At 39.1% G+C, this 23,161-nt stretch overlaps 1 protein-coding gene across 1 annotated transcript; it reads right to left on the minus strand.

Annotated features, from left to right (window-relative positions):
* Window positions 1-2,741: 2,741 nt before the first annotated feature.
* Window positions 2,742-13,748, minus strand: LOC120522877 (toll-like receptor 8). Its single transcript, XM_039743621.1, has 2 exons — window positions 13,719-13,748; window positions 2,742-5,833 (listed from the first exon to the last, which is right to left on the minus strand). Exons 1-2 carry the CDS (start codon window positions 13,719-13,721, stop codon window positions 2,750-2,752), a joined length of 3,087 nt encoding a protein of 1,028 aa, XP_039599555.1. The 5' UTR covers window positions 13,722-13,748; the 3' UTR covers window positions 2,742-2,749.
* Window positions 13,749-23,161: the final 9,413 nt, after the last annotated feature.

The following is a 23,161-nucleotide window of genomic DNA, read 5'->3' on the forward strand; positions in this document are numbered from 1 at the left end:
TAGAAGTTCATAAGCATTCTGTTTTTACTTAATCCTAGTAAAAATCCCAATGTGATAAAAAGCTCCATTTTGGTTTGAAAAACTGATATGTGGGCTGACTTTTGTAATGCGCTCGCTAGTCTAAGGCTGTATAGTCAGGGCCTTGGAACTAAGCATGTAGAGGAATCTGTAATAAGGGTTAAGGGTGGCTGAGCACTACAACTAACAGAAAAGAAGGTAACAGGAAGGAGGAAAAAGAAACAAAATTTGTCCCATCTTGTTGTTAACAGTGTTGATTTTATTGGATGTGGTATGTCTTGTTGCTATAACCTCTCTATTAAGCATGCATGAAGATGCTATGAATTTAAGGCAGGATTGAGTTACAGTACACAACTATGCCTGTTAATATTACATTTTGAATAATGCTTCTAAGAACAAGGTTTTTGAGTGCATACGTTTTCCTACCAGCTTATTTTTTCCATTATTTACCAATTTCACTGGGTAGGTAAGTAAGGATGCCTGGCACCTCAGTATCAATCAGTTACTACAAATGTTAGTTATAGTCTCTAGAGGTTGCTATTGAGCCAACTTCAAATGTTGCCTTTGAGGCAAAATAAAACTTAAAATTTTTTAATTTAAAATCTAGTCCTTTACCTAGATTTTACTGAGTCGGTAAGATAGCATATCCCTTTCAATGAGGTCAAGGATTTGCTGATGCCTCTGCAACATATCATTCTAGAATCAACATGCTTTCTGCATGCTAGTATCTGACTTTGCATGAAACATTCAATCAAACATATACTCAAACCAAGCTAATTTAGACGTACCTGTTAATCAAACACGTATTTATTTGGAGGTCACTGGAAATCCGCGTACCTGGTGGAAACAAACACACATGCTAGGCAGATATGAAAACTAAACAGAGACAGTGCATGGCTATGACTTGATCCCAGAACCTTGGAGCAATGAAGCATCAGAGTTAAATATTTGGTCAGCATGGAAACAGAGGGTGCATTAGAAGTTAAATGTTGCTGCACTTTTTGTTGATTATGTAATCCTGCATGCCTCCTTTCTTCTAGTTTTGCAGTATAAGCTTGTATGAAGTTAGATTCAACATTGGATGGGATGATAATCCAATGCAGGGTATATGCACACAAACATAAACTTACACATAAATGGTCAACAGCTAACTTAACATGGACATCTTTGGCAGGCAGAAAGAAAGCACAGTGACTGGACAAGATGAAATTATAAATGCTTTAATCAGGTTAGCCCTGCTGCCATTACCCTGGTGTTTCCTTTAGGGGGCGATATAGCTCCCTAGTTGGAATAAGTTCTTTTATAATTGCGGCATTTTAAGTAACCGAAAAATATAGAGATATGATATTAAAAGACGATATCCCTCCCATAGTGATACGGCAGTAAAAATCACATAAGAGAAAATAACTTAGCTTTCTTTACTGACGATTTACACGGCATTACAGACAGAGTAGGCTATAGCAAGATAATACTTTTATTGAGGTGGGATCACAATGTTTACAGTCTGCCTTTTTCCGTCGCTGAGCTGGAAGGGTTTTCGGGACAAATGACGATATCACTCATTCGTCCGTTAGCTTCGAAGAGTTTGGCTGCTTGTCCACGTATTTATACTGCCTTTTCCACGTGTAGGCCCTTCTTTGGTTTCCAAACAAGGATAGGAAAGGATTCAATTTCATTTCTAACATACAGGAATAGTACAATGCCTATTTTCGCAGTTGTCCCTTTCAATCTCCAAACTGCTAGACTAGTGGTTTCTAAATGCTGACTAGCCCCTGTGTGCTAAGTTTGGCCTGAACATGTGATTGGATTTATAAAATAATTTCTTGAACAGAGCACAGTGACATTAAACTTATATTTGTGTTACACCGGGCAATCTGCGTTCTGTCCCTGGTTTTTCGTCATAGTATACAGCCTTTATATTCATTTCATATCAGCGTTTTTCTGGTAAAAGTGTGGTGTACTATTCAAAAATGGTTCCCACCTTGTGTCTGAGATGCCTAGATAAGACCTGACTCTGGAGACTCAAGATTTGAAAATAGTAAATTGGTAAATAGATGGATAGATATTAAATGGAAAACAGTTCAAATCAGTCCAGCCTGTAGGTTTGCATACTATTATTTTTGTGTGTGAATCTGGCAGTCCTCTCAAGAAGCTCTTGATTTTCACATGTAAGGAATTGCTAAGGATCTCACGCCACTCTGTTTCATGTTCTCAGACAGACAGACTGGCCACGCATCTGGTGCCTCTGAGTTAGGAGTGAATGCTTGTACAGTTTTGTTAAGACAAGATCAGAGTACCTGGGGAAAATAGACACAGAGAGGATTAGAACATGTCAACTCCATGTATCTGCTGAGTTTGGACTCTTGAGTTATAAGAAAGTAATGAATAACTACTGCCTTACCATCCCTCAAAAAATAAACCTAATTGAGTTTATGATATTTGTTTTTGTGTTTTGCCATGTGATTTGTTTTGAGTTTTATAAACATGGGTGTCATTGGGTATGGCTAGATGGGAGTTGTTTTGGACTTTTACTCATGTTTGTTGCATCACCTGCTTTAAATAATTATTTCACAAAAAATATGACATAACTGTAAGGAAAAAAGCAAAAGCTGACACAAGGTGTTAAACTATTATACATTTACACAATTTTGCACCATGTTACTGATCAAATGAAGATGTTTACTCTGTTTAAATACAGAAACAAAAATGTTAAAAATGAAATTCCAATAATTTATTGTGATGAGAAATGACAGGAATATAACTTGTTATATAATGTTTTGTTATCTACTCTGATCACTTTTCTCAGGCAGTGCCAAAAATAGACTTCGGCAGGAGGGCTTTCGGGCCACTTCAGAACGGATTTTTTACATAATCTCTTCCTTAAACGTAAGAACTGTGAACTCTGAAGCACTGGTTCAAGTAAAATGAGTACAATCACATCCTTATTTTCATCAATCAGTCTCTGGTGGGCTAGGTAAAATGCTGTTTTGAAGCCCCCACTATTGACGTATTTGTTTGTCAGAACAAACACTGTCTTTCTGCTGTGGAGAATACTTTGGGAAAGGTTGTCAATGATAGGAACTCCAGGTTGCCAGTCTCTTTGCTCCAAGCACAAAGAGCATGCTTTATTGCCATGGTCCTCCAGTTCAACTCTAAGATGATTTAGAACCCAGTCTACTACTAAAGGATCTTTGGTGTCGTAGGCAATAAAAGCATCATAATAGTTTTTTTCAAAGTTTAGAGATCTGTACCCTTTAAGAGTTGCTTTGATATAGTGAAAGGTATACCATGCATCCCAGTAAAACAGATGCTTTGTAATAGCTGAGGATACGACCACAACAATTGTAAGAGAGAAAATTACAAATAACATTTCTGATAAACATTCATCAGCACATGAATGTCGGTCAAAGGCTACAATACTCATGCCAAGGTGATCTTTTGGTTTTCCACAGGTAACATCGCTGGCCAAACGTGGAATCTCAATGTCTGTTTTGTACACCCAGAGGAGAAAGTCGAGATTTTCACAGGTACAGTGAAATGGGTTTCGTTGCAGAGACAGGACTTTCAAAGAAGTTACAAATCCAGGTTGAAACATTGACCGATTTAATGATGTGAATTTGTTACTGTCTAAATAAAGATATGACAGACTTCTGGCATCTTTCAAAAAGCCATCAGAGAGTCTGCTTATTTTATTATTGCTCAGGTCCAGCTTTTGAAGGGAAGCTATGGAAAGTATGTCCGCCACAGACACCAATTTATTAAATCTCAGGCTAAGCACTTCCAGGTTCTTCAAGTGTTTAAATGGGTCCCATTCAAAAGTACGAAGCTCGTTATTATCCAAGACAAGTGTGTTCAAAGTAGTGGAAAGATTTCCAAGGAATTGCACAGGTATTTTTTTAATTTTATTATAAGAAATGTCTAGATGTTTTAGGCTGTATAAGTTTCTAAATATGGCAAAGTATTCACTATTATGACTCCATAATACTCTCAAAAGGTTACCTTTAAATTGTAGCTCCTTTACTGAGCTGCTGACCAAGTGCTTGTCTGTCAGCATAAATATGTGATTTTCACTCAGATTTAGTACTTTTAAATTGGGTAGGTGTTGTAGAAAAGTTAATCTGTGTATTACCCCAGGCACCTCAAAATAATGAAAGTTGTGACTGAGATCCAACACCTCCAGTTTTTTCAGTTCAGAAAATGCATATTCATAGACCAGATCGATCTTATTAAAAGAAATATCCAGATACTTCAGACTTGTAAAATGGACAAACTCTGTTCCATTTAAAGCATCTCCAATTCCATTATTGGACAGATTAAGGCATGCAATATTTTCAAATCCTTTGAACTGCTCAGGAGAGATAAAGAAAATGTTGTTTCTACTAAGATCCAGTGTCGGACCATAAGCAAGGCATTCCTTCTTAATAGGTAACTTTTGAAAATGGTAGTTCTTGTCTTTGTGCCTTTTTAATGACCTCTTTTTTCTTTTCAACAAAGGAGCCTCCATTAATTCATTTCTTTTACTGTAGTTTGTGTCATTTTTCAGAGCTTCAGGAACTAGTCTGTTTTCTGACAAGTAAATTAAGGACAGGTTAAACTGATGAAATGCTTCAAAGTCTACACGTTTCAAAAAATTTGTTCCGAGATTTATCAATGTCAGATTTTTTAGTTTAGAAAGAGGGCGCAGATCAGATTTAGAAACAGATTGGACAACATAACCTTCAATATGCAAACTTTTGAGAGACTGAAGTTTTGCAAAATTGGCAGAAAGTGAGAGATTTTTATAATAACATTTTTCTAAATAATTATAGGAGAAGTCAATCATTTCTACTCGAGGCAAAACTGAGAAAAAATCACCATTTTCAATTTCATTCACCAAAAAATTGAAGGACAGGAACAGATATTTAAGGCTTGTGCAGTTCTGAAACCAAGAAGGATGTAATGTTCTGAGAGAGTTCCCTGATAGATAGAGTGACTTCAGATGCGACAGGTTCTCAAAAGCTTTCGGATCTATATTGATACTTTTGTCTGGAGTTCTGCATGCTTCGCAAGGAAATGGGGTATTAGAACACCTTGGGCAATTGCCGGACAAGTCGAGAACATACAGGTTAGAAAGATTGGCAAAGTCGTGTTGACTAATGTTTTCTATTTTATTACTTGCTAAAAAAAGTTTAGTCAGTGAAGGTGGCAGATTTTGGGGGACAGTTTTTAAGTTGTTATAATTTAAAAACAAAGTCTGTAACTTTTTCAGGCCTGAAAATGTCCCATTTTCAATTTTCAGTGAGCCGGAGCAATCATTCCTATAATAACAGTTTTTGTTCAGGCTGATCAGTACAATACGAGGTAAATGAGCGAATGATTTCTTAAATACTGCTTTGATTCCATTGAATTCAATGTTAAAACTCCTAAGCCCGGCAGGAAGTCCGTACGGTATTTCTGAAAGTGTGTTGCCATCTAGAATTAATTTCTTTAGATTGGTCAAGCTTAAAAATGTTTCATTTTCTATTCTACTCAAATACTTATTCCATCCAAGGTTAAGGTATGTAAGATTTTTTAAGTTGTAAAATGACCATTTTGTGAGTTTTTCTATCTTATTTTTGGAAAGATCCAGACTTGTCGCATTCCATGTAATATTATTAGGAACACTCTCCAGTCGACGATACTTGCAGTCATAGTCTATCACTGTGCGTGTGCCATTTGTTTCCACTGTCACATCACATGGAATTGTCTTAGAAACCCAGGGAAGTGAAGAGAGTCCACTGGTTAGCCACAGAAATACAAGGAAAAATGCTTTATGATAGCAAATGAGCACTCTTTCCTGACAAAAAAAAGATAAAAAAAATATTTAGAACATTTACCTTGCAGCATGTTTAACATTCGACACATTCAAATGATTTGTCTTACATTTTAGTTATTCACTTAAGAGGAACAATTGTCATCCTGGAACAACTATTTTCATCAAAGCAATTTTGTGAAAACAAAATCAAATAGAAAATGTTTTCCTGGGCATCTGTAAAATAGAAAGACTGAGTTCCTAAAGTGTTTGAATAGATAAATAAATGTATTTCACTTTCTCAATAAACTCACAGATTAATTGAAAAAAATGTTTTAAAAATTTATAAGCAATCTAAAATTGAAAATGTTTTTTTAAATGTATAAGCAAGGGCGGCACGGTGGCACAGTGGGTAGCACTGCTGCCTGGCAGTTCATTTCCCGGGTCCACCCTGAGTGGAGTTTGCATGTTCTCCCCGTGTCTGCGTGGGTTTCCTCCCACAGTCCAAAGACATGCAGGTTAGGTGCATTGGCGATTCTAAATTGTCCCTAGTGTGTGCTTGGTGTTTGGGTGTATGTGTGCGCGCCCTGCCCGGGGATTTGTTTCCTGCCTTGTGCACTGTGTTGGCTGGGATTGGCTCCAGCAGACCCCTGTGACCCTGTAGTTAGGATATAGTGGGTTGGATAATGGATGGGCCTATAAGCAATCTAAAGGACATCACTGATCAGTAAAAAACATTCACTGAAAGTTAAAAATAAGAAAATAAGTTTTAAAATCCATTCATCCATTTCCTTAACTCACATATCCAGGGAAGGGCCATAGGGCAGCTGGAGCCTTTCCCAGCAATCACAGGAACAACACCTGCACAGAGCTACCCACACACCCCTCCACAAGGTAAATATCCACACAGTTATTAGGGGCCAATTTACAATGATCAATTCTCCTAACCTGCCCATCTCTTTGAATATGGGAGAAAACCCACATGGACACGTGGACAACATGCAAACTTCACATATGGAGCACCCAGGAAGTGCACCCCAGTCTTTTTATTGCAAGGCAGCAACACTACCATTGTACCACAGTACTGACTGTTTTCAAAATATCAATATGCAAAATAATAAAGTCAAGCAAACTGATGGAATTATTAAAAATGTTTACACTTTTTATAAATAAATGTTTCAGCCCAATGCAGAACCCCAAGTTTTAGTTTAACATGACATTAGTTTTGTAAAGGTAGCTTCAGGTGAGATAAAGACAAACAGAAATAAATCCACTATGTAAATAATGATGGAAATGTACATTTGAGAATTAATATGTACAGTGAAAAAAAATGTCTGTTTTCCCAGAGTTCTGGAAACAGTAACTGGATCTTTGGGCCATGTCAGCATAGTTCTATTTGCTGTGTCACCCTTCTACTCTTCATTATTTGTCATTTTGAAAGTGATAACTATACTACATTTCAGCATAACAGAATCAGGAGCATAAAGTAAACTTTAATTCAAGTACTCTCAAAAGTTTATGTGCAGAGAGGTGCCCAGACAAGGGACTACAGTGGCTCAAGACCTGCCCCTTTCTCTGCATTTTCCGAACTGCTTTTTCCTGTTAGTGTCTAATCAATTGCTTCCAAGCACAAGTAAGAAACAGGAAAAAAAGCAGCCACAAGCAAAATGCCTATTTAATAAATAATTGCCACGCTCGCGGCTTAGCGAGGGGGCGTGGTGGTGTGTGGCTAAAGTGGTTCCTGGTATGATTTGTGATACTCCACAGGTGAGGAGTTGTCTGCATCCATAATTGTTCCCGGGAGCTGCTGATTGCCACAGCAGCTTTATAGAAGCGTGAAGCAGCTAGTACAGGGAGAAAAAAAAGAAAAAAGAGAGAGACGGAGGTTGAAGGAGAAGAAGGCGGCAGGAAGTAGCAAGGAGAAAGCCAGTGCATGCGTGTGCCGGGGGCATGACGCAATTGTCGCAGTCAGGCAGCTGGACAGTGAGTCCTAGCGGGGTGTTTGGCCGACACCTAGGGCAGGTGGTAGTGGTCACTCCCGCTGAGCATTGTGAGGAGCGGGAGAGACCAGAAGAAGGATGGCTGGCTGTGTAAGGCCAAGAAGGCAGAGGGAGTCGGGAGGCTTGGAAGGTGGATTCCCCAGCGTGAGCGTCCTGGCTGTTGGGGGGGGGAAGCAAGTCTCGATCTGGAGAGTGCTGAACCGAAGCCAGGGATCAGGAAGCCTCCCGATCAGAAGGTAGAAGAAGGTCAGCTGCAGCTAGAGTGACTCCCTGTTGCAGGACCCGTTTGGGAGAAGCAGGAGAGCCGCCAGTAGTGGAAGAAGAATGCACCGGGCTTTGTTTTAAAGAGACTGTTTCATGCTATTGTTTTAACCTCGTTGTTTTAAAGGATTTTTTTTTCCCCATTGGTTTTTAACCTCCACTTTTCACCTCTGTTCTTACTGAATTATTTATTTAATGAAGACTTTTAGTGATGCACTGCACTATTTATTTGAACACTTTGTTTTTTGATTGTTGTTGGTTTTAATAAAAGCACTTTGCACTTTTTGCACCATCCCCTTGCTTCATTGTGCCTCACTGCCTAGCTCATCAGTGACATTACCGATGGTGTCGGGTTCAAGGGCTCCCAGAATCGAGATGGGAGCATGGAGTGAACCCACATTGTCACATGCAGGTACGTGAGAATGCGAGTGTCAGTCAGATGCCTCATTATTGCCTCAGAGGGAGCAGCGCATCACACCTGCGCTCAATCAGAGAGGCAGAGTATAAGAGAAACCTGCATGGCAGAAAAAGGGAATCTGAAGAGAGACACATCCATAGAAAGACGACAGATGGAGGTTAAGGAAAGGGGAGAAGCAGGCAGGATGGGGAGTGAGCTGGTGTGACAGAGTGAGAGTGTGAGAGAGAGAGAGAAGGAAGGCAGATTGGAGGAAGCACCTAGGGGAGCGAGTATGCTGTTGTCATGATCATTTTCACATTTTTGATTAAAAAAAATCTACATTTCTTATAGAAACACACATAGAACTACATGGCCAATGAGAAAAGCATATTGGGGAACCTTTAATGAAAGAATCCTAAATAAACACACACAGTGGCAAATTACATAAATTTCAAAGCTCTAGTTCTCTCTGTAAAATAGACAGAGCACATTGTCTGTGGGCAGCACGGTGGTGCAGTGGTAGTGCTGCTGCCTCGCAGTAATGAGACGTGGGTTCGCTTCCTGGGTCCTCCCTGCGTGGAGTTGACATGTTCTCCTGTGTCTGCGTGGGTTTCCTCCGGGCACTCCGGTTTCCTCCCACATTCCAAAGACATGCAGGTTAGGTGCATTGGTGATTCTGAATTGTCCCTAGTGTGTACTTGATGTGTGTGTGTGTGCCCTGTGGTGGGCTGGCGCCCTGCCTGGGATTTGTTTCTGCCTTGTGCCCTGTGTTAGCTGGGATTGGCCTGCAGCAGGACCCTGTGTTAGGATATAACAGGTTGGAAAATGACTTACTGGCTGCCTGACATTGTCTGTCCCTCAACAATCAGCAATGTTTAGTTACACCTTTTTCTTTTTTTTCCATTCAGAACACAGAATGCTCCTTTTTTGAGAAGCATGTTGCCATCAGACTTTCCACTGGGGCCATGTACATGTAGAACTCACTTACATCGTGGCATGTCAATCAGACCAAACGTGTAATTGATTGTATGTCTGGCATTACTGAAAGCAAGTGTGAAAGTTCTGCTTCTGGCTGCTACAGCTCTATGATGTCATACTGGCCTCACAAAGCATCGTTCGTGTTTGGAAAAAAATGTTCACCTAAACCAAGCATATTCACGGCAAAAAATGTTTTGTCAGATTTCGCCAGTTAACAATCACTAGTCAGCAAACTGTAGTCAATGACACCTTCATGACACCTATCTGATTCATTAAATGGTGCTTTATTTTGAGATTCTAATGAGGCAACCAAAAGATGGTGACAGAAGTACAGGGTGTAAATCCAAATGTGTGAACTCCTTTCTCACCTCCCTGAGATCTGTAGCTCAATGACCAAACCCCTTTGCCACCTAAGATCACATCTCTAAGGCTGCACAAATGCGGCAGCTCAATTCTATACTTTTTTCACTCACATGTGACACAGATTTTCAGAGAAGTGTAAATGGCAAAAAAATTACAAAGAATTCTAAATTTTCAGATTGGATTTAGACAATTTTCATATGTGTTGCTAGCCCATGATGCAGGTACATGTAACTCAAGTGTGACCTACATCTGAATGTGCAAAGTCTAAACATTTACACTCTAATTTTCCATCACTGTGTATGTGACATTTACTGTATAATACCTCTGCACTGAAAATCAAGTTGGATAAAAGTGCTTAAGAAAGAAAGTGAGGTGCTGGACTTAATAACCAGACAACTCAGCCCAATTGCTGCATGTGTTTTGATGAAACTTAAACATATATTTCAGAGAGAATATTCTGAAGTCCCATTGACATAAGTAATCAAACCCCCTCCTTGACATACTGTTATTGGTAAACCACAGTTTTGTATTAAACCCTCTAACTGTCACCCTCACCAGTCCTCGCTTCTCTCTCTTGTTCACAGGTTTTCTTAGATACCGAGAAAGCAGTGATAATTGCACTTAACAATTTAGATACTGCCTTTCATTTTCCATTAGTCTTCCTTGCTATCGTGAGATGAATAATTTGCAGATGTGTAAAGCTGAAAACAATGTGAAGTACTGCAGCAGTTGTGCTGTTCGTGTTCGTGGTGGTCTGCTTGCTCTCACATGACTGGCAAATTTGTTTTTCTTCAATTTTGCTCATGCATAACACATTCAGGCCAAAAGTCTGTAGATATTCATACCTTAGGTCATTTCCAAGCTTAACTGAAACAGTCATTCTATAAAATTAGATTAGAGCTAAAAATTGGAATTGAGACACTTTAACCTGCAATGTGAATGTGGTCTGAGAGGCAGGAAGGGACAGAACAAAAGAGCTGCTCAAGCAGTGATACTTCTAGATGTCTTGCCTGTTGGTGACTATTGATCCGTTCTCAGCATTCTCCTGGAAAAATATACACAATTTCAATGTGATGCCATTTACATGTGACTTGTACATGTCATAGTGGAACTGCATGTTAGAAGAACCACTGTACAGTCAGTGAAGCACTGGACTATATTTCACAAGTTTGGTAGCACAACCGTTATCTCTGACTCACTCTGTAACCCTATGTTAGGGGTGTCCAACTCCAATCCTGGAGGGCCGCAGTGGCTGCAGGCTTTCATTCTAACCATTTTCTTAATTAGTGTGCAGATTCTGCTACTAGTTTAGTTCTTTTGCCTTATTTGTAATTGACTTGCTATTTAAATGCAACTCCCTTAATTTGTTCTTTTTTCTTTAGTTATCAGTCAAACAATAATGAGACTAAGTGAGCCAACACGTGGTCAGCTAACCTGTGTCCATCATCAAATATCTAAAAGTAAAGAAAGGTGAAGGCTTCTGTCATGTCGATTTACTCCGATCCATAACACATTTAGGTGTTTCTCTTAGAAAAAAAGAAAATCAACTGTCTTGGCAATGTCTGCTGTGGTAGAATGAGAGCACCACCAAGCCGTGAAGGTAAATAACATGTTTAATTAACAATAAGAATCATCTTCTAAGTAAGAAACTGGTTGGAGAGAAATAGGTCGAAATTAGCTGGTCATCTGATGGCTTACTTCACATCTCATTTTTGTTTGGCTGCCATTTAAGGGGCAAAAAAAAAATCAATTCAGAGGATGGAGTCCTTAAAAACACAGCAATTAAAATGAAGGGAATAGAAGTCAATTAACTGCGGAATTTGGTCCCTGATTAAGAAAGTGACAGGAAGGAAAACCAACAGCCACTGCAGCCCTCCAGGATCAGAGTTGGACACCACTGCCCTAAGTGTTCCAAAAGTAAAAGCTAAGTGTAATTAATCGTAATGTAGCCTGATCTTGTCACATTGGGTAAATGTATTGGCTAAAGAAATAAAAATAATAATACGAATTGGCTGCAAAACATATTTTCCAACACTTGCATATGCAGTTGCATATGATGTCATACATGCAGTATATAAGGTAGTGAAGCACATTGCTCAGTGCACATAATTTTGGAGAGGATAAAGAACAAGCCTTAGCTCAACAGATTACTGGTTAGTACCGTTGGGGAAAGGAAGTCTTAGTTACAGTTCAGACCTTTAGGACCTTTTTTCCTGGTCCTTACTACAAAACTTTCCTTTCTGACAGAGTGTTTTTACCATCTCAGATCACAATACGTGTAACCTTTGTGGACACTAGAGTACTTACAGAAAGATCACACTAACAGGGAGAAAGTGCAAACTGCAAACAGACAGTACCAAGTAGGTTACTAGAGCATTGAGGTACCAGTGCTTACCATTGAAGTGCCATGCCACCCAAAAATCCATCCATCCATCCATTATCCAACCCGCTATATCCTAACTACAGGGGTCTGCTGGAGCCAATCTCAGCCAACACAGGGCGCAATGCAGGAAACAAAGCCCGGGCAGGGTGCCAGTCCACCACAGGGCACACACACCCACACACCAAGCACACACTAGGGACAATTTAGGATCACCAATGCACCTGACCTGCATGTCTTTAGACTGTGGGCGGAAACCGGAGCACCCGGAAGAAACCCACACAGACACGGGGAGAACATGCAAACTCCAAGGAGGGAGGCCCGGGAAGTGAACCCAGGTCTCCGTACTGCGAGGCAGCAGCGCTACCACTGTGCCATCGTGAACCAAAAATCAGTTTAATAAAAAAAATATATATATTTTGTGTTTGTGAAAGTTATGCTTTTTTTTTTAACTTTTCAATTTGAGGAAGAACACATAACAGATGGAAACCAAGCACACAAGCAAGAGATAAAAAAAGAAACAAGTGCAATGTCATATGACTCCATTTTCAGCTTTTTGTCAGTATTCAATTCACTATGAAGGACAAAAGAAAAATCTTTTTTTGACCTTTTTTCTGCTAATGGCCTTGTGAAAATCATAAGGAAGACAAAGTACAAATTTTCGATATAAGATGAGCCCAGAACTGTTCAAATGTGATCAAGTATGGTAAATAACTGAACAGCTTGATGTAGAGTTGACACACACATACATTCTGAGCACCCCATTTGGCTTTTGTGTGTTCAGATCTGGATATGTCAAATAACCGGACACAACTTCACTAAATGTGTAAGTGGACACCAGGGCTGCCATATCTTTCTTACTTTCTCAATGAGTGTTGTGCACCTTAAACTGTTTATGTATTTAAACTAATCACTGCTGATCTTTTAAAAAACTTATTTAAAAACTCTGTAATCTGGAAAACATGCACTCTCCATGGATAATGGTTTTAAGTGTAATTTTACAAAATTCGTTTGCAATAAAAGTTGAAGATTTTCTTTACACAGATTTAAGGAACATATTCTTTTATGGCTTTTTAGTTGTGCTTATTATTACAGAGGACCTGGTTAGAACTGCAAACTCCACTAGAGTTTTCTATGGCCTTGTGTCTATCCAGTATTATCTTAAATTTCCTACAGCCTGCATTCCAAACTGGCCTGTTATCATAAATCCATTATAAGAGTGCTCACCAACCACACTTTGTTGCAGTATTTCTCATTTGAACTCTAATCATAGCTGTTCACACATTCATGTATACATATATGCTTGAGTTATATGGAGACTCTCAGATCGTGAATTACACACACTTATTTGTCAATAGTAACAATGTGAGTACGGTTAGTCAGCAGAACAAAGAAAATCTGACACAAAAAATAATTTAAGATAAATGAAATTCACCACCCAACAATCTTCTCTGCAAATGTCTTACTTGCCCCTTTATATTTTCACAATATGTCTGTCTAGCACAAAAAAGAAAATGTGATCATTGAAATAAATTTTACAGCTTAGCTTACCATGTTTGCACTTGTAGCTATAAGTGTGACCGTCTTCTAGACAGGAAGGAGCAATAAAACACTTAACTGCTAAGAATGAATTACTCTATGCATGCCTCACAGGGAGAAACAGGAAACATCACAACCAACAGTTTGTTCAATAAGAGTGTATGTTCACCAAATCAGATTTTCAGTAACTCAGTGTGGTATTAACTCCATTAGAGATTAATTATTCTCTTGGATTTCAGGAATGAAGGAATTTCAGGCAACTGGTATGTCACTACTGCTTATTTGCCTCTAAAGTGACAAAAACAGAGAAGAGGAGATCACAAAGTTCATTAAGGTTGATGAGAATATCAAAAGTTAAGTTGTTCAAATATGGTGTCAAGACCCTTTTTAAAAGTTTCCAATGTTTCCTCTTCCAATACAAAAGTTGCTAGTTTGTTGTTCTAACATAATATTCTCAAACTCTCTTAATCCGATTTCGGGATGCAGGAGGTTGGCGCCTATTATGATAGCATTGAGCATAAAGCAAGAAACGGCTCAAGTCAGGGTGCCATTCCATCTCAATTGCCACTCCGGCACATACCCACACTCATGCTCTTACAAGGTCAATTGGAAATCTATAATGAACCTAACCTTAGTAAGTGAGAGGAAATCCCACACAGATACAGGAAGCATGACACCTCCACACAGACATCAACTGGATATTGGATTCAATAGGGCCTGGACTCCTGTAATTCTGAATATGATTAAGTGGGATACGATATTTTATGATATGTAAATGCTGTTATTTTATAATGGATTGGTCCAGATTCCAACGATTGTGTGTAGGAATATTTCTTGAATGTTGTTTTCAGTGTTGTTTCTTTATTGCAAGGTTCAGATTTTGAAAGAATCCTGCAGGATCAACCCCATTATTGCCTTTGAGAATTTTGAAGACCTAGGGTACTTTCCCACGTCAGTCCATGTTACATTCGACAGCTTTTCCAGTGACTTTTCAGTCATAGCCTACATTTACATAATCTTAGGCAGTCACTAACATAAAGACAATTGCCTAATGCAACATACTTAACGATTGAGACCAATTAGTCTGCGACTGGCTAGAATAAAATAAAGCAGGTTTGATTTTCTTGCTAGTTGGAGAGGAAGGCAGTGCACGCTGGAGAGTTGACAGCAAAATTAACCAAAAGATGCTTATTAAGAAATAGAATGTATTAAAAAATAAATAATGAACACTATTGTTTTTGACCTGACAAACAGAACAGAAGCTTGTCTATTCATTGCCTTGTGTTGTACATTGTACAAAAGAATTAAATGGCACAGTTTTCAGTTGTGTAATTTGACATGGTGTAGCAATGGTGCCAATGACTGAGATTGACAAATCTGTTACACTCTATGACAAAAAGTTGTCTTATTTGACATTGTGGAAACCAGGAGCGTACCTACTGCCCTGACACAACACAAACTGGTAGAGACACCAGTTCAGTCCAACACAGACTTTTATTCAGAAAAAGGCTCCCTGATCCTTACCGACCTTCACAAGCAGAGTAAAACTCTGTCCCTTTCTTCCAGAGCCATACAGTCCCCTGCTGTCTTCACACCTCATAGGCCTGCTTCTTCCACCTCCTCCCGATTCAGGCTCTCTTCTGTGAGGTAGCTGGATCCTCTTAAGTCGCACCCAGGAGAACTCCAGGTGGCTTGTTAGGGAGACCTGGAATTATTCCCAGGAGCAGCAGAAGCCCAAAATAGGTTTTTGCAGCTCCCGCAGCTCCCTCTGGCGGCATCCCTGGAACCCAAGCCAACCAATACCAAGTCCCATATAGCCCTGTGGGACTCCGAGGGGCTGTTATACCCTAGGGGACTGCCAAATAGCAGTTTAGAGGAGATAATGCCCCAAAGTCATCTCCCTCTGTCCTTCCATTGCGGAGGCATCCCGATCAGGTAACTACACCAGCCACCATCCATCACAAAATAAACTTAGCCATACCCATTAAGACTAAAGTGGTTTCATTTTCTTGTCCTGCCAGAGTGATACATGCCCATTAACCAAATTTAGTCGATCCCCTTTGGAGAGCTTCTAGAGTTGCTTTGTCTTTTTTGTACTATGGTGACCAAAGTCAGGGCTATTGATCAATGGGCTAGCATCTCTTCTGTGGATGTTTAGATCTTTGTGCCTGATAATGATGTAGTAAATGTTCTGATGATATACACATAATAGCAAAAAGGGAATAAGGTCTATATCTGTTCTGCCGTAGAAAATGAGAATAGCTGGAAGAATAGACATAAAGAAAAAACATAAATGAAGCAAGGGTCTGAACCAGGAGAGCAAAAAAACATCAATTATCAAAGCCAAAAAATCACGAGACAAGAACAAGATCAAAAAGGATTGCAGATTTCAAAATCAGTATGGAATTAAACACAAATTGACAAAAATAAAGTTCAAGAAGGGTTTTGGAATGTAAGTAGTTGGATAAGAAAGTGAACCTAGAATTACCCTTTCATCCTGTTTAGTAATGACTGACAGGCTCACAACTCATGAAGCTACACCCTTTACTGGTCAAAACATGGTAATTTAGCACAGCTGAAAACAATGGCAGTGGAAAATGGCCCAAATTGAAAATGAACTTTAGAACGAAGAATTGAATTGAAAAAGAAACATTTTTTTCAGATTCCTCAGTATCAGAAACCCCAGTTTACCACATGCATCCAATACTAGAGCCAGAAGATAACCTGTAATAAGTGTATAAAAGGTCCTAGAATCCTGAGAGTATCACTCATAAAACAAGCCTGGGCATTCCCTATCCTATCTAGAATAGACATTACCCTAGGCAGCCTGACCTTAAATTCTACTGGCTGGCTTTGGCCTGTCCGGGCACCAAAAATGGGGAACAGGCCTACAAAGTTCTAAATGTCCAAATATATATTCCCTCTTAAAGGATAGGAAAAACATAAAAAAAAAACTTTATAAAAGTAGAATTTATTTACATAATTGAAAGATAAACAAAAATAGGCATAAAAGACAAAAGGACTTGCCTAAATATACAACATACTGTAATCAAAGAATAGAAGCAACAAGCCAAGAACCAAGAAAAGTAAATATCCATCCATTATCCAACCCGCTATATCCTAACTACAGGGTCCTGGGGGTCTGCTGGAGCCAATCCCAGCCAACACAGGGTGCAAGGCAGGAAACGAACCCCGGGCAGGGCGCCAGCCCACCACATGAAAAGTAAATACTCACAAGAAAAAAGTAAACACCAAACTTCAGTGAACTACTTGAGAATCTGCTCATCAGCCCCACGATATACTGACTGAGGGCAGCCCTTCACTGGTAACATCAAGGTGGAACCGCAAACAACACAACACAATACACAGATATTAAGCAACAAATAAATAGAACAATATCAACAAAAAACTATAATTACAATAGACAAGAAAAATAAATAAAGACTGCACAAAAAAATAAAATAAACATAAGCCAGGGAACAACCCTTGGCTACAACATAACAATAGGCAGTGGTTCCCTGGGTTCATGTACTGGACAATGAATGCTTAGACAACTGAAAAATGAATGATGCCATATTATTTAATGTTTAGTGAGAAATAATTTAATATATTGACAAGGACATTATCATTCACGTGTGTCTGATGGGGGTCAAGAAAACTGCCAATACTAGGGAAAAGGCAGGAAAAAAAACACAAGGTTCTAGATCTGCTTCTCAAATAACTACCGGTAGCAGGGCTCTGAGTCAAAAAATCAGGATAACCAAGTTACAAAAGCTAATGTGCAAACAAAACTTATAGTTTAATAAGCACACAGAAATCCTGACTCTCTAAAAGGTAATTAAATGCACCAACAAATATGTTTTTTAAAATCCAGAAACTTGAACATAGAAAGTAGCCCACTGTTATCTTATACTGGTTTGGAAGTTAGTGATGACATAAGATATCTTGTGGCCCTCATGGCACGTGACCAACAATGGATACTAGCGACGTTACATAATATGGCCATTACCATGCAAAAGCACAGAAAATGATGTCACCATTTCTATTCATATCTCCAAAATGGTGGCATGGAAAGGCCACAACAATAATTATTAAAAATATTAACATCTGAAAAGTAAGCACAGGAATGGATTCAGCATGATCTAAATCCTAAAATTATACAACACTTCCACTCAGCTGACCTGTTTTTTCTTATCGATACTTGACATTGCACAAAAGTAACAGCAGGACTGGGTCACAGATCAGTGAGGCTAATGGCAGAAACTAAGAGAGTATAGAAATATGAAGTCATTCCAATATAATCCATAAATAACAAAATCCTGAAAATCAAATTTAGCAGAATATACTAGCAGGAAGGCTACATGTGTTATGGCACCAGAGTGTGGAAACGTAACCATTATGCTTTTCGTTCGACTGACAATGGCATTATCTTAATGCACACACCCCTGCAACTAAACCTAAATTAAGTATACTCAATGTGGCATCACAACGCTTTTTTGTTATATTTATCTCCTTATTTCCCAGTATACTGGGTCATTATTATGTCCCTTGTGCAGTTTTAAATAATCATAACTTCATTTCTATGGATGACAAAATGAATCTGTAAAAAGGCTAAGTAAAAGTATTTATTACATTTTTACATAGCTGTCTTCTTGAGATTGTCAATTATCATCATGTCCACCATCATAACATATACAAACTGTGATGCATTTTGCAGTTGCTTTTCAATAGCTCCCTGAATCAAAATATTTATCTTAGTCTGCAGTTCATCCAAAGAACATGGCTTAGTTGTGTGGTGCATCCTACTTGCAATGTGTTCTAAACCGTCTTTGGATCACAAAGACCGATTTTAGTTTGGCCAACCACAGAATACAGTTTACTTTCTCTTCTATTGATGTCATTAGTGAATCATAATTCTGAAAACTAATTATTAATTAAACATTAATAAACTATTACAAATTTATTGCTAAACTATAATAAAATAAATACAGAATTTATAGGCAAACCAAGATGTTTTAGCTAGCAATAAGAGTGTCTGGTAGCAGATCACTAAGCCTGGACTTGGGTTCCAGCCTGACAAAATAGATAATGCCAGTCTGTCCTGCAGCAGTGATTATCACTGATCCCTCCAGCAACAGAACACTGTATTCTGTCTGAATCGCAGCCAGTCATTGTCAATGCAGAATGTGCAAGATTTTATTTCAGATAAATCTAGCTAAATGGCTGGTACAGTGATCAGGATTTATTCTAGAATGGACTATGGCTCTCCTTACATTTGTATTGTTGACTACAGACCAATGGGATTCACTAGAATTGTGATAAAATGGTTTGATAGACTGGTGCTGGGACACATTAAAGGTAATGTTTTCAATAGTTGGACCACCTCCAGTTTACATACCAATGTGATCAGTCCAAAGATGATGCTGTAATGAGGGCTAACACCTTTAAAATCACTGATGATCTGAATTGGACACAGCATAGCTCTGTTATCATCAAGAAGGCATTCCAACACCTTTACTTTCACAGCTATGTGTGGAAAGCCTGGGTGTCTACATCAGTGCCCTTCAAGATCTATAGGTAAACATTATATTTATAGTTTGCATATCATTCTAGTTTGACACCTGCTCAGCTGTGGACTACAGAGCATAAGATGGAAAAAGTTGGCACAGAATATTGCTGTCTCCATCTTTATTCTGTTCAGGACATATATTGTAAGACACACTGGCATAGCATATATCGATTAAAGACTTTAGGCATCCTGTATAGTCATTTTTGTCACTTCTCAATTATAGCAAACAATTTAGAGACATTAGTGTCAGTTTTTATCCAAAGGTCATGAAACTATTCAACAGCCACTAACATTAGCCTGACTGTTTCTTGTCTCTATCATCGGTTTTTGTATTCAATGCGTGATGTTGTATTCATTGTTACCTGTTGGTATTGTACTATGGTCACTAGTATGTGGGAAACATAGAAGTTATAATTTCTATGTGCTAGGTACAGATGACAATTAAGCAGAACCTAAAATTTGAACATTTTCTTCTTCCACTTTTCCCACTTCTATGTGGGGTCAATGAGCTTGATTAGCCTTTTCCAAGCAGCTCCAAACCTCTGTACCTCTTCCATACTCAAACCCTTTTCCTTCAGATCTTCTTTTACTTTATCCATCCACTTCTGATTTGGCCTCCCTTGTTTTCTCTTCCACTGTACGTTCATTCTCATCACTCTTTTTGCCAACATATTCATTGTCTCTTCTCATATCAAGTCCATACCACTTCACCCTGCTTTCCGGTACTTTTTGTTAGATGTCGCTCCCATTTTTGCTGTACCTCTGATTGTCTCATTTCTTACTCTGTCCTTTTTTGTAACTCCACACGTCCATCTCAACATTCTCATTTCTGCCACATCTAAACTTTTCAAATGTGCTCCCTTTACCGTTCATGTCTCAGCTCCTTGTTTCATTGCTGATCTCATCAGTGTCTTAAAACCTTTACTTTTAACCTTCGCTTTAATTCTTAAATAACACAATACTCTTGATTCCTTCTTCCAAGTGTTCCATCCACACAGCACTCTATGAGTTATCTCTGCATTTAGTTTTGGGCTACCACTGATATTTAGAGTATCCAGTCTTTTCAATAGCTGTCCCTGCAGGCCATCTTCTGAATCCTGATTTTCATTAAACCTCTTTTATTCCACCTTCTTCATATTAATCTTTAATCATCTATCTTCCAAAAGCCCTTCTCCATTCTTCCAACTTCCTCTCCACTTCCTTTTTTCTGCAGTTACATAGCACAATGTTATTAACAAAAAGCAGGCATCTGGGGGACTGGGGCCTCATGTATAAATGGTGCGTACACACAGAAATGTTGCGTAAGAACGTTTCCACGTTCAAATCGTGATGTATAAAACCTAAACTTGGCGTAAAGTCATGCACATTTCCACAGTAGCTCATACCCTTTCGTACACAAGTTCTCTGCTCGATTTTGCAGACTGGCGTCACCAGCGTCAAAGCAGTGCTACTGTTCCTGTCTGGTTTATCTTTCTTTTTCAGATCCACATCCTTGACGCGGCTTTATAAATACACTGAAATTAACTGCATATTTCTTATTAGTTTAATTCATCTGATTGTAATTAACCTGTAACAATATAATGGTCTACAGAATGGTCAAACTGTTCCAAATACCATAACTGCTTTAGCATTGTTACTCTCACTGCACCTTCTTCTTCTTCTTTCAGCTGCTCACATTAGGGGTTGCCACATCGGATCATCTTTTTCCATATTACTCTCACTGCACCACTCGGAGTATTTATATCACTGTATCTGAGTGTGAATCAATGCTCTACAGCAGCTGATCGGAAAGAGAATTATCGGTATGCAGCATCAAGCATACGCTGCCTCAGCCATTCGCTATTTGAACTGCTCTCATCTGACAAACGCTTTAGAGTCTTTCCTGTACTGACCTCGCGGTTTAGAAACAGTTTCATCACAAGAACTCTAAACACACTCCATCAGTCCATCAAGTGCTCCTTGTAGAACTGTTGATACTTATACAGTGCATCCGGAAAATATTCACAGCGCATCACTTTTTCCACATTTTGTTATGTTACAGCCTTATTCTAAAATGGATTAAATTCATTTTTTTCCTCACAATTCTACACACAAAACCCCATAATGACAACGTGAAAAAAGTTTACTTGAGGTTTTTTCAAGTTTATTAAAAATAAAAAAACTGAGAAATCACATGTACATAAGTATTCACAGCCTTTGCCCAATACTTTGTCGATGCACCTTCGGCAACAATTACAGCCTCAAGTCTTTTTGAATATGATGCCACAAGCGTGACACACCTATCTTTGGCCAGTTTCGCCCATTCCTCTTTTCAGTACCTCTCAAGCTCCATCAGGTTGGATGGGATGCACAGCCATTTTAAGATCTCTCCAGAGATGTTCAATCGGATTCAAGTCTGGGCTCTGGCTGAGCCACTCAAGGATATTCACAGAGTTGTCCTGAAGCCACTCCTTTGATATCTTGGCTGTGTGCTTAGGGTTGTTGTCCTGCTGAAAGATGAACCGTCACCCCAGTCTGAGGTCAAGAGTGCTCTGGAACAGGTTTTCATCCAGGATGTCTCTGTACATTGCTGCAGTCATCTTTCCCTTTATCCTGACTAGTCTCCCAGTTCCTGCCGCTGAAAAACATCCCCACAGCATGATTCTGCCACCACCATGCTTCACTGTAGGGACGGTATTGGCCTGGTGATGAGCGGGGCCTGGTTTCCTCCAAACGTGATGCCTGGCATTCACACCAAAGAGTTCAATCTTTGTCTCATCAGACCAGAGAATTTTGTATCTCATGGTCTGAGAGTCCTTCAGGCACCTTTTGGCAAACCCAAGGTGAGCTGCCATGTGCCTTTTACTAAGGAGTGGCTTCTGTCTGGCCACTCTACCATACAGGCCTGATTGGTGGATTGCTGCAGTGATGGTTGTCCTTCTGGAAGGTTCTCCTCTCTCCACAGAGGACCTCATGAGCTCTGACAGAGTGACAATCGGGTTCTTGGTCACCTCCCTGACTAAGGCCCTTCTCCCCCGATTGCTCAGTTTAGATGGCCGGCAAGCTCTAGGAAGAGTCCTGGTGGTTTTGAACTTCTTCCACTTACGGATGATGGAGGCCACTGTGCTCATTGGGACCTTCAAAGGAGCAGAAATTTTTCTGTAACCTTCCCCAGATTTGTGCCTCGAGACAATCCTTTCTCGGAGGTCTACAGACAATTCCTTTGACTTCATGCTTGGTTTGTGCTCTGACATGAACTGTCAACTGTGGGACCTTATATAAACAGGTGTGTGCCTTTTCAAATCATGTCCAATCAACTGAATTTACCACAGGTGGACTCCGATTAAGCTGCAGAAACATCTCAAGGATGATCAGGGGAAAGAGGATGCACCTGAGCTCAATTTTGAGCTTCATGGCAAAAGCTGTGAATACTTATGTACATGTGCTTGCTAAATTTTTTTATTTTTAATAAATTTGCAATAATCTCAAGTAAACTTTTTCACGTTGTCTTTTTGGGGTATTGTGTGTAGAATTCTGAGGAAAAAATGAATTTAATCCATTTTGGAATAAGGCTGTAACATAACAAAATATGGAAAAAGTGATGCGCTGTGAATACTTTCTGGATGCACTGTAAGTACAATCACCTCACTGTAAACTTGCACTACAGTTATGATATTGCACAACCTGAGCCACTCTATAAAGCACGTATTTTCATATGATGACGATATAATTTTTAAGATAAAATGCAACAAAATATTATATATATATATATATATATTATATTATACAGATAAAATTTTAACTTTAACTACATGGTGCCGCAGCGCTAGCTAGGAGTTGGAACTTTGTTCCTGCCTTACACTGTATTCTTGCTGGGGTTGGAAGGATAGATGAGTGAATAATTAAA

The sequence above is a fragment of the Polypterus senegalus genome, chromosome 2 (assembly GCF_016835505.1).
Source record: "Polypterus senegalus isolate Bchr_013 chromosome 2, ASM1683550v1, whole genome shotgun sequence".
In the NCBI taxonomy this organism is placed as follows: domain Eukaryota; kingdom Metazoa; phylum Chordata; class Cladistia; order Polypteriformes; family Polypteridae; genus Polypterus; species Polypterus senegalus.